The sequence below is a fragment of the Chaetodon auriga genome, chromosome 13 (genome assembly GCF_051107435.1).
Source record: "Chaetodon auriga isolate fChaAug3 chromosome 13, fChaAug3.hap1, whole genome shotgun sequence".
Taxonomy (NCBI): Eukaryota; Metazoa; Chordata; class Actinopteri; order Chaetodontiformes; family Chaetodontidae; genus Chaetodon; species Chaetodon auriga.
The window spans coordinates 9,121,675-9,133,499 of record NC_135086.1 but is presented as its reverse complement, the minus strand read 5'-3'; the positions used below and the strand labels follow the sequence as shown (position 1 = coordinate 9,133,499).

Sequence of the window (11,825 nt, the reverse complement as noted above, 5' to 3'; positions counted from 1 at the left end):
AGTGTGTTTGCACGTTGCGCCGCACAAAGTCAGTAGTCAGTTGGCAGTGCCTCTGAATTGTTTGGTGATTGGCTGGGAGCTAAGTGGTGGTGACAGATTGTGATGTTGATGTATTTACCTCCTCTACGCTGACAGGAAGCTGTTCCTGTGTCCTGATTGACTGGGTCTCATCACAGCAGCCAGCGGCGCTTTGTTTAACCCGGTCAGGTTGGGGAGGGTTTGCTTGCTCACTCGATGAGACGTCCATGAAGATGAGAGGAAGACCTTCCCTAATCTTGGCTGACATTGGCGGCTTGGCAAGCGGCGCAGCTCACTGTTGCACTGCAAATGGGTGGATGTGAAGCTACATTTCCTCTGAGACAAAGTTTGTTGTAGAGACACGCTCAACATGAGACGAGTATTCCACGTCTAGTTACGATCTGTGACATCTAACTTTTTGTCCATAGTCAAGATAAACAGCGCTGCTCTCAAAATGTTGGAGGAGCTTTCAAGGGTCAATATCATTATACTCCCTGGATTTAGAAATACAATTACATGAGATCCAGTGATCACAAGGTGTCATCAAATCTGTGCATTATGACTTGATGTAAGGACTTCTGTGAGGACTGTGAATCAAAAATTGTGCCCATAGCCCCATAAATCATAAAGCGGCCAATTTCTTTTATCGATTATTCACTTTCTATGGCCGCAGAATTTATCTCCATATGTCATCATTGCCACAGTTCGGATTGGCTAATTAAAACTAAGGTGTAGCAGGCTGAAAGTGTGGCTATAGGTCACAAAGTATTGCAGTAGATCCACTTAATTTATGTCGTCTGATGTGTAAATCTGTTTTCGAATAGACACATTGTGTCAAACTCAAATCTAAAAACAAGAGTAAATGAATCTGTTCACTTTTTAGAAGTTTCGTGGTTCATTGGTTTCAAAGCGATCGCCAGCAAGTACAGTTTAAATGTATTTAGAGTTATTATTTTATTCAAAGATGCGTCATCTTTTGCAATCCTCGTAATATTTACCATTATATAAAAACAGTTTCTAACAGAATCTCCTCTCAGATGAGGTTCAGCGGGTCATAAATCGTATCACGCAGGGACACGGGTCTATTTTACCGTTTAGAGGTCCTTGTGGAAAAATTTGGGAAGCCCTGCACTTGAACCAATGAGATAACACACATACACACACGCACACACGCCATTGCCTTGTCAGCTAACCCCCTCTAGTGCCGAGCATCCTGCACAGATGCGCACAGTCTCCCTCTATATCCGCCGCTTCAGTTTCTTCTCCGCTGCATCCCAGTCATTTCTCTGCTCGCAGTCCTCATCTCGCTGCTGCGGCGGACCGGGCTGGAGACAGGGGGGGAGGTAGTCCGAACCACACTGTGGTGCCAACAGCAGGATTTCTAGAGTCTGACACGCTGACTCCGTGCGCTACGGAGACGCACCAGAGTGATGAGAGCATTTTAGTGTAGCTTTGAAACAAGGCAGTATCGCTGACTGAAGTCCATGGGAGCTCTTCAAAGTTGTTAGGCGCAAGGTGTTTCTCACCCTGTCTGAAAAATTTGATTTCAATCTATATTATTTCGCCACTTTATCCAAAATCTCTCCGTTCTGCGCAATCGTCGCCGCTGCCTTCAGGTAAGGGGATGGATCTCCTCTTGTTCCGTCAGCCGGCAGTTCTCTTCAACTGGGACCAAATGTAAGGACCGGGACCAGTGGATCGGTGCGATTTAGAGGATCCAGCCGCGCTTTTCTCAGACCACGTTACCTCTCGGCTAGTACCTCAGATGAAGCTCGATGTTGGCGCAGACATGAGTTCTGGAAACAGATTTTTCCTCGTTTCACTCTTTCTTGGAATTGTCCTCACTCGCTTCAGCCAGTGCAACCAAGGTGAGTTTCCTGAGCCGCTCCTGAGATAATTTGTTCGTCCTCAATGTCTCTATGACAGTATATTTACTGTTGCAGTTCTTTTGCACTTATTCCCTCATTTCAAACATGTTCAGGATGGGCACTGTCAAAGATGCACACAGCACTGTTATTGCTGTAAGAACCGATAAAGTAAGAAACCCCACAAACATAAGTAGTTGCAGTAAATCAATAAAGTGATATCATGCCGGCACATTATTATTAAAAAAAAGGTCCTTCACTGCTGGCATTCATGCATGAGGTCCGCTAAAATTAAAAAGTTTGGAATATCAGATACAGAATCACTCGTTTGGCTTTGTCTTTAGCAATCCTGTGTTTCATTAGTGGAATAAAAATAAAAATAAAAAGGTGGTCCAGGATATGAAGAAAACCCACTTAGGTAATAAATATAATTGCTGTATATTTCTGTTCATAAATTTCTGTTCAAGTCATTACTTGTATTCACGTTAATCATCTTGAATTAAATATTCTGTTTGCACAGAAATGCACCATGACAGAATCCAGATTGAGATTTAAAGTTTAGTATTTCCCCTCTCAGAGTTCAATGGATTGCCTGAGCTCAGTTTTTATCCAAACACCGAATCAGATAATGAAATGAAATGCAGTTTTTATGGAAATCAGCTGCTGCAATGACAACCCTGAGGCTGCTTTAATTACACATCCTATATCACACTCACACTCACACACACACACACAGACAGACAGACAGACAGACAGAGCAGACAGTAGAGCAGCCACAGATTGAATCATTAAGTGGGTGACAGTGTGAGAATGTGTGTGCGTCTGCTTGACAGTGTGTGTGAGTGCAGAGTTGCATGTGCGCTTGTGTGCTGTGGGTGTTGCGGTACAGTTTTAGACACATGCAGTAAAAGGTTCTCTGCTGTGTACAAGAGCACACATCTGTTTCATGCTGTGTGCTTCTGTGTGTGCTGTGGGTAGTGTGTGTGTGTGTGTGTCATTGCACACAGGGAAACACTCCTGCACCTTTTTGCATGAGCTTGCAGTCCACCTGTCTTTTATATGATCCACGACTGTGCATGTGTGTGGGCATGGCCACGCGCTCTCGTGTGTGTGCGTACCTGCGTGCTCCACGTGCACACACAAACGCACACACGCAGCATCACTGAGGTTTAAAATAGTCTTATTGATTGTGTGGGACACAGTGGGATCTGCCCCCCAGGTTATATTTTATTGTTCTCTCAGTTCAATAAGAGCGATGCTACTCCCTGTTCTCCCAGACAGCTGCTACATAACTGCCTCACTCTGTGTTTTTCTCTGCCACAGATTGAATGATTGAACTGATGTCTGCTTTCTATTGTACTTTTGTCTTTCATATTGACTGGTCTGGGACCTCAGCAGCACAATTGCGGTCCTTGTCTACCACAGAGCGGTGCAGCTCAGAATGGGAAAACTGATAATAACTCAGATGACAAAGAAAAGCTTCTCGTTAGGTGCTGAGGCAGAAATGTTTCTCACCTTACCACATCGCACTTTTCTCAATATGTTACTTTCATATTTGCCAAATTAATTTTCTGCTGTATGCGGTGCCTCAGTGGCTTCACAGCCTCAGTGTTGGGTTTGTATGGTAATTGAGGAGACTCTGAATTGCGCATAAGAATGAATGCAAGTGTCTGATCCAACTTTTCCTCCCAATTTATATTGAGATCCAGCCACCCCGTGACTATGAAATGCAAAAGACTGTTTTTCCTGCTCAGCTGCAGTACACACTGTGTTATGTAGGAAGGCTGGGGACAAAACCCAGCACCATTACACAGAGTTTCTAACCACAGACAAACACAACTCCAAAGATTGGGGATTTCACAAACAAAATTGGGCGAGATGTCGGCTGTTAGGAGAACAATAAAAACCAATCACCTTTTGCCACTCGCCTGTGTGCCTCCTCTCAAAGCAACATATCAGACAATCCCTCACATCAACCCAACTGGGACTGCAGACAGTTATTAACACAGCTCCACTCACTCACTGCCAGGTTTGAACAAGCATGGTTTCCCCATCAACAGATCTCTTCTCATAATCTTTACTTTTATTCATTTTTTTCCTCATTTCCCTTCCTTGTGAAGTCGGCAGCAGCTATATTTATTTTAATGAACATTCACAAATCTCATTTACCGACCGGATTTCTTATGATGTAGAATTTTCCTGAGCAGAAGATTGCTTGTACCCAGTAAATTTGGAAATGATGTCTTTGTTTCATACATCTGACATTGTTTAAACTGCTTTTTTTTCCCTGACAGATAGATTCAGGCTTGAAAAATCAAGCAAGCAATCCATCCGCGGAAAATGGATTTGCAAAGTGAAGGCGCTGCATGTGAATGTTTTGTTGGACTAACGCATCTCGCTGAGACTCTGTTTGATCTTTGGAAGTTTGAAGCCAAAGCTCAACAGGGTCAAGCTATGAAATCATCATCAAAATAGCGCAACTCTTTGCATTGATTCATGTGGAAGGTTGATTAGAGCTTTTGGTACCGGCCGCAGAGCTTCAAGATCACCATCAGCGCTGTAGATGAGGGAGATATTCACCGGCAGTGTGCTGTCAAGGAAAATCAATCAATCAGCCAACCTAGAGCAGCCACAAATATGTTAATTCTGAACCTTTGACTCTCAAGCCACATTGTGGGTGAGCTTTGTGTGCTGCAGCCACATGTGCGTTTGATGCTTGTTACACAGGAGGAAGAGCTTTGTGTATATTCACTATCAGTTTAAGTATTCATGCATGTGGGTTTCTGCTTCAAAACATATAATTCGGTACAATTTTTAACACCGGGAATGCATTTTATTCGGATTTCTCTTCATAAGTGTACACAATTACATACGCACTGGTACGCTATGGTAGGTCTGTAAAAGTACTTTTATCCACTTGATCTCAATTTCTACCTTATTACTGTTAAGTGGAGCACATGCTGCTACATGTATCAAAAGTTCTCTCCACAAAAACTCCCTACGCAGAGAGATTGAGATGACTCCACTGGAGGCTGTTAATTTAGTAAGGGCTCGGCTTCCTCAAAGGCGTTCCTGTGTTAAGATAATGATTGTTGAGTTTTATTATATGCGAGCTTTATGGCCACCCGGTGTACAAGATCCACTTCACTGTGGAGGAAAACAACCAATGTCGAAGTCATGAATGGTCACGCAAATATGCCAAATGTCATTTATTTGAACTAGATTTGGTATTAAGTAGCTCATGCTGTTGTGTTGCATATTTTCGCCAAATAACTGCATGTACTTAACTTCTATATTCAGTATATTATTGGTGACCATATTGCACGACAGGCTGAGATTCTGCTTTAAAGGCTTTCCAGCATGTTATGTGAATCAGTTTAGAGACACCTGAAACTAGCTTGAGTTAAGGGCTCTAGACCCTGGGTCCACCCTCACAGTTGTGTTCACTTGTTTTGCCTGATTAGATGCTGAAGACCGTCTGGATGTGAGCGGACTGAGCTTGATTGACATGTCGCAAATATTCTTTTCTTCTTTGTTTGCTATCTATGTGTCATTCTTATTGGTTCATGGAGACTGGTGACCTTAGCATAGCACCACCTAACGTCAGCCTGAGCATTAGAGCAGTCTAATTAGCCCAAGTAATTCAAAACACCTGTCCAGGCATGCAGGGCCTTTAAGAAACTGAATGTTATGCCAATGAAAATACCACATGATAGAAGTTTAAATTTCAAGTGAAAAAAGACTGAAAAGGCAGGGAGTTGCTCACTGTTGCGTATTTACTGTCCTCAAACAGCAGCATCCTGCACAGTTTTTGGGCGTGCTTTAAAAAATGGTCAGTAATGTTATGTGGATGGTGTCAAACACTGCTGCTGCACTCTGTGTGCACTTTTAGCTTCGTACTCAACATTGTACCAGCAGTACTTGGCCAAGTGCTGAATGGCAAAATCACATATTATTGGGAAAAATTTCCTTCACTAATCCCTCGTTTAAAAACACTTACAGCCTATATCAGATCTAGTCAGCCACGTTTGAAGATTTGCTTTGCTGCCATTTATTATGCCGTTGAATGTTTGATCTTGGTGGAGTGTGGAGACGTGTTGGAAATCCTGTCATGCCTGTCAGGTTGCTTCAGCTATGGATAGATTTCCATTTCACAGCATATCATCCCCTCATCATTTGAGACTCAGAACCTTGTTTACACCACTAAATGACAATGTGCAATCCTCACTGAAATACTCACCAAAATCAATTTTCACAAGTCTCTATCAAATGTTGTTGTGTGTCGTTTAACAAGACTTGCTGTTTACCGGAATGGGAATGTATGCGGCTTGCAAATTGAAAGGTTTTGTTTTTGTCTGGAGCTTAGGCTTGCATCACTTTTTGAACCACAGTAGTCTTGGGAGACAAAAAACAACAACAAACATTTCTACTGCATGCAAAAAAAAAAGTTTCATTAATCTTTTATCACAACAGAAAAAAAGTGTGCTGCTATGAGCAACTTGGTTAGAAAGATTTACTGTTATAGCATACTCAGATATCTCCACATTGAACCTTTATAGCAGGACAGGAATTATGCCACTGCCAAACGGCCAGTGCTGTGGATGCCCTGGAGTGTGGTCATACTGCCTCTTCTACCACACGGTCACTTTGACATGTCCTGTTTTGAACTGGCTGTTGTCCCCTTAAAATAAAGTTGAGAATTTCCTCATTAAAAACTACCTGACATGCAGCAAACAAACAGATGACATCAGCAGCAGTGAAAGATTTCTTCCACTCCGTAAACATTAACAGCAAAGCCGCTTGCTAACAATTAACATAATGTGAAAGTACAAGCAGCTAAACACTCTGCGGTTTAAATATTAATACATGTGCATTTTAAAGTTTACATCGAGTTTTAAAGTTTGCTTAGTGTTAACGAACTGTGAACGTACATAGAGTTTCTAAGCTGCTGTGAGATCTGACTTGCCACTTACCGCAGTGCCATGCCGCAAAAGGAGCACACAAAGCAAGAAATGGAAAGGGAACGGGACAAAATTGCAAATAAATATTGAAAACTCTCAACTTTTTTGACTAGCTGTGTGAAATGACAGTGATGTTGACAGGTATGCGTCTTGCATTAAAATCTGAAAGGCTGCTGTAAACTCGCTATTGACACGTTCGGGGGACGCACCATATTTTTTCCTTGAGGCTACGTGGAGAATTAACAGTGTTATGAGTCTGTGTTTAATTCGGCGTGTATCTGATATACCAACTGGCACGTATTCAAGTGAGGAATCTTAATTTTTCATACAGTTCACCTCTCATTCCTAAGTCTGTAAAGTTTGTACAGAAATGCACGTCATCTTTCTGGATTATATTGATGCCGAATTGACATGAAGACAGTTGACATATGATGTCTTTAATCTTGTGTTTCTAGAGTAATGCCTCTGTGTTAATGTGTAAGGAATAGTTAAATGTCATATTTCTTAAAGGGAGTCTGGTGAAATACTTTCCCCGGAGGGCGCAGGAGCTTCTCTTTAATTCAAATACTGTATGTGTATTTTTTTTTTTTTTTCATTACCACAGAAGGTTACTGCTGAAGTAAGATAAGGTTGTCTGACATTCACTGACTGTGTTTCGTTATTGGTTTGATGAATGGTTTACAGTCTAATAATGCGTCTTTGTATTGATTACTGATGGTGGCTGGTCAGGCTAATTATCAGCTAATTATACTCGGTTTCTAATGGCTGTATGCAGTAAATGGTGCATATTTTTAAACTACTTTCATATACATGACGTGCTCGATGGTGTTATTAGTGAATCCTGATGAAACCTGAAAGCTCAGCATTCTTCTGGTTTTTTTTTTTAGCTTCCCCTTTATAAAGTAGCATTAACATTTATTAACCCATAAAAAGTTAATATTTTCTCTGCATAATATCTCCCCTGTCTGTCAGCTGCTGTGTATCTGCAGTGTATTTACAGATTTAATATTTTTTTAATGTTTAACATACATAATTATAAGCATAAAGCATCAAAGACAAGTTTCACACTACAATTTGTCAAAAGTATTTATCAGGAGCCCACGCAATTTCCCTGGGACCCACTCAGATGAGCACCTGTGGCTCCTCAGGACTCACCACCATTAATGACCTACATATCAAAGCCCAAAATGGCCTTTCCTAAAAATGGCTTAATTCCAGCCCTTTTATAGCACTATAAATATCTAAAAAATGTACCAAATCAGCCATAATACTGAATATTTTAGAGCCACACTTTTGCACATTATGTTTGAACGATGCTCACAACTGTAGACAGCCAGTCTCACTGTTGTCTGAGTACCCAAACTCCTCTCACTCCTAATTTACATGAGGTAACACAGATGAGACTGCCTTTGGGTCTGTTGTTACGGCCCAGTTATTTTGAGGTGTTTATGTGGCCTGCGATAGTTGTAGGCCAGACAGGAGATGTCATCATTCAACTGGAGCTCCATATATTTATGAGTTGGCCAGCTCATGTTCTATTTATATCTAAGCAGCGGAAGTCCCAAAGGACCCTCAGCTCCACGCAGGGTCTGTGGGTGCTTCGCTGAAAGATAACTCTATGGAGGGATAGAGGGTGAGAGAGAGCGAGACAGAGAGAGAGGATGGATGGATATATAGACGCAGGCAGTTTTAGTGTATGCTGGCAGGTACGCTGCTCAGCAGACATTTACCCAAACCAGAATACACACACACAGTCAAGTAAAAGTGCACACACAGTCAGTTCAAAACCGTGTCAGCACAGCAGAGGTGTTTCGTTTCAAAGCATGTTCTGTGTTTTGCACAAATCAAGCAAAACTCTGAACTGTAGCACTCGGATATGGTGCTTTTTTTTTTTTTTTTTTTTTTTTTTTGCGACCACTGATTCAAATAAACACCTCAGATAATGTCTCCATGAAGGCTACTTTTCTTAGCTCTTAGAAAGTTAGAAGCACCGTGCTTTGACCCAACAGTGCAACGCTCTCTGCTGGATACCTTTCCACACTGGCTGCTGATGCACAACTGTTCTTTATTCATAGAAATGTGAAGTGTGAAACAGCTCACTGCAGTGAGCGACAAGGCCAATGCTCAGTCATTAGGCTGTCCTCCAGAGACTGTGCTTTTTACCTGCCCACAGTACTCTAATGGTGTCCATTAACACCACTGGCATTGCCAGCTAGTCCTCCAGCCTGGCGCTGGCACTTACATGGCACAGACCGGGCACTGGTGGGCAGAAAAAGTCACACAGACACTGGAACTGATCCAGAACCAGCCAACATGGAGGAAATATTAAACTGAGCTAGCACAGCAGAGAGGAAGAGTATGAAAGGATCAGCATGAAGCCTTCCCTTGCTGTGATGTACATGATAGTCAATCAATAGACTAATCTGTTGCATTTGCATATAGATCAATGTCCATTTTCTCCAGTTTATCTCAGATTGATATCACACAACAGGATTCATTAAATGCTTTTCATTTGCTTGTCTAAAAGGTTTCTGGTGAGGTCTTTAGTATTTAATATCGTCTGGTGTTTGTGATTTGATGCACTTCATGTTTTCCTCTTGAATGAAGAGACGAACTGGGCAGGTAGCGTGATGCCACTATGGTCCGACGAGAAAAGAGATACAGAAGAGCACCACCCTGTGAAACTCAAACTTTCTCCACAGTAAAATAAGAGGAGGAGGTGTTTTATGTTTGTCCTGCTGATGGAGTTAGTGAAGTGTAGAACGTTCCCGGCAGATTTGGGGGGGTCTCAGGTAATTGAATCATTCAGGGTCCCCTCTGTGGCATTCAGTGCATTTCCGTCCCAGCACGATTGTCTACATGTTGTCTCAGAGGTCGACGTAAAACCAATAATATTCTTGGGAAAATGCATCCTGAAAATTGACGAATCTACAGCCAATCCAGAAATCAAATACTGCATGTGAACTTGTCTCATTCTCTTTTATTCTCGCTGTCTGTCTCTCTCTGCGTGTCCTCCCTTTCTGCTCAGAGAATCTGATGTTACCAATCACCAGCTGTCAGTCATGTACGCTGTATGGATTTCTTCAGATGATATTTCTGTAATGCTGCCTTGAAATCTCAGGGAAAGCACGTTCCTCCCTCCTTAAAACCCTCACTTATAATCCAGGTTTCAGGAAGCACATATGATGTTTTAGAATACATTTTCCAGCGCACCAGGAGTTCGCACTCCATTAACATGACCGCAGCACCTCATTGCGTTTATGACTCCATGCGTATGTATATGGATTTTTGGTTGGTGAAGCAATGAGTTGTGAAAAAACTTGTGTGTCTAAGTCATAAAATTAGGATTTAACGTTTTGGTGTAGTAAAACATACTATATCTGTCCATCCATCTGTATATAGATCTATATCTAGATAGATAGGTAGATAGATAGATATACACACATATTCACTGAAGCAATCTAATTAAAGTTGCACTAATCAATTTTCTATTAATGACAGATCAAATGACTGTGTGTAATATGAAATGGATCTCTTGTAGTACTGAGCTCTGCAGCTCCACTCTGCAGGTCACCACAATTTCTTCAGAGTGTTTGCCGCATCTTTCAGCTCATTGTTTTTCAGTTTTTGGCAACTTTTCTTTTCTGATTCACTTTCACTATTTCGTCTCATCCGCCAGCTTCCTGCAGCAGGACTGTACACTACCTGCTCAGCACCACATGGAGTTAGTGGCTGACGAGAGAACGTATAAGTGCATTTGGCAGTTAAAGAGCCGGATCTTTCCCCTCAGTTGGAAACCAAAAACAGATACAAGAGTAAATACTGGATTTCAATTCAGTAGGTGGCCAGAGACGACTCTAAATACATGAATGCTGTTTTACAGGATGCATAAGAAGCAACTATTTGCTAACAATGATAATATGTGAAGGTTGTTTTTGCACTTTGCTCTGCTGCCCCCAGTGGCCAAAAAGCAGCAATTCATTATCAGGTTGATGTTTTACATGTTTTTAAGCACAGTAAATCAGGCAGTCACAGTTCAGTCTAAAGATGTTGTTTCAGTGTCTGTCAGTCCATATATGAACAGGTTATATTACATTTTTGACTAGTTTTAAAGGATATTTTGTACATCGTCCAGCAGTTTCAATGCTGCAAGGTACTTTCTATTTTCTTTCCTTATCATTCTTTTTGTATACATATATCTGCTGTAGAGCCACAGCGGCACTGCGAGCATCAACCTGTATTTTTTTTTCCACCCGTGTTGTATTTGTTGACTCTGACAACACACCCATATCCTCGATGGTTATCTTAACTCTTGGATGCTGTGATACAGCCGTTTGTCTAAAACAGGTGTTACGCTGTGCCACTGCAGTGTGAGCTCTGCCGGCTCTGTGGGAGATGAGTGAAGTGGAGGAGCATTTAGTTGTGCATGACAGACACGCACATGCACGCACAAAGAAAACCTCAGTGAGCAGATGCTTGGACAATCTCTGTCAACCAGGCTCCATCAGAGGTGTACTGGCTCATAACTCGGGAACAGACACTCAAAAATATCCTCTCTTCCTTTCTGCTTGCCTTGGTCTTGACAGAGTACATTCACAGAGACAAATATCCCTTTTCTTTTGTCTTGACAGTGTAATTCACAAATGATGATACAACAGCATTGAAACTACAACCTCTTTTGATGTACATTTGGTTGTAATAACTAGCTTTCCCACAGCAATCTTGTTAATGGAGATTTATTCGGGAAATATTGTCACTGATAGAGATTTGTTCGCGTAATGAGCCCCCCAAGGACCACTTGCAGAGCTCTAAATGGACATTCGTGACTGACTGACACTTAAAACTCAGTCATCATCCGAGCAGAAGAATCCACTGTAATTGGTCAGAAATCAGAGTCTGTATTAAGCATGTGCGATTCTCATCTTAACGTTTAAGATCTAAGTCAATGGCTGCTCAAGGACGAGTTTAAAGATGAAATCTG

General features: G+C 41.8%; 1 protein-coding gene across 1 annotated transcript in view; it reads left to right on the top strand.

The window, feature by feature from the left end:
* The first annotated feature begins 1,235 nt into the window (after positions 1-1,235).
* Positions 1,236-11,825, top strand: part of LOC143330437 (ephrin type-A receptor 6-like) — a 159,101-nt gene continuing 148,511 nt past the window's right edge. The window contains exon 1 of the mRNA XM_076747039.1: positions 1,236-1,886. Within this exon, the coding sequence (XP_076603154.1) occupies positions 1,784-1,886 (103 nt within the window). The 5' untranslated portion in view covers positions 1,236-1,783. The remainder of the gene's footprint in view (positions 1,887-11,825) is intronic.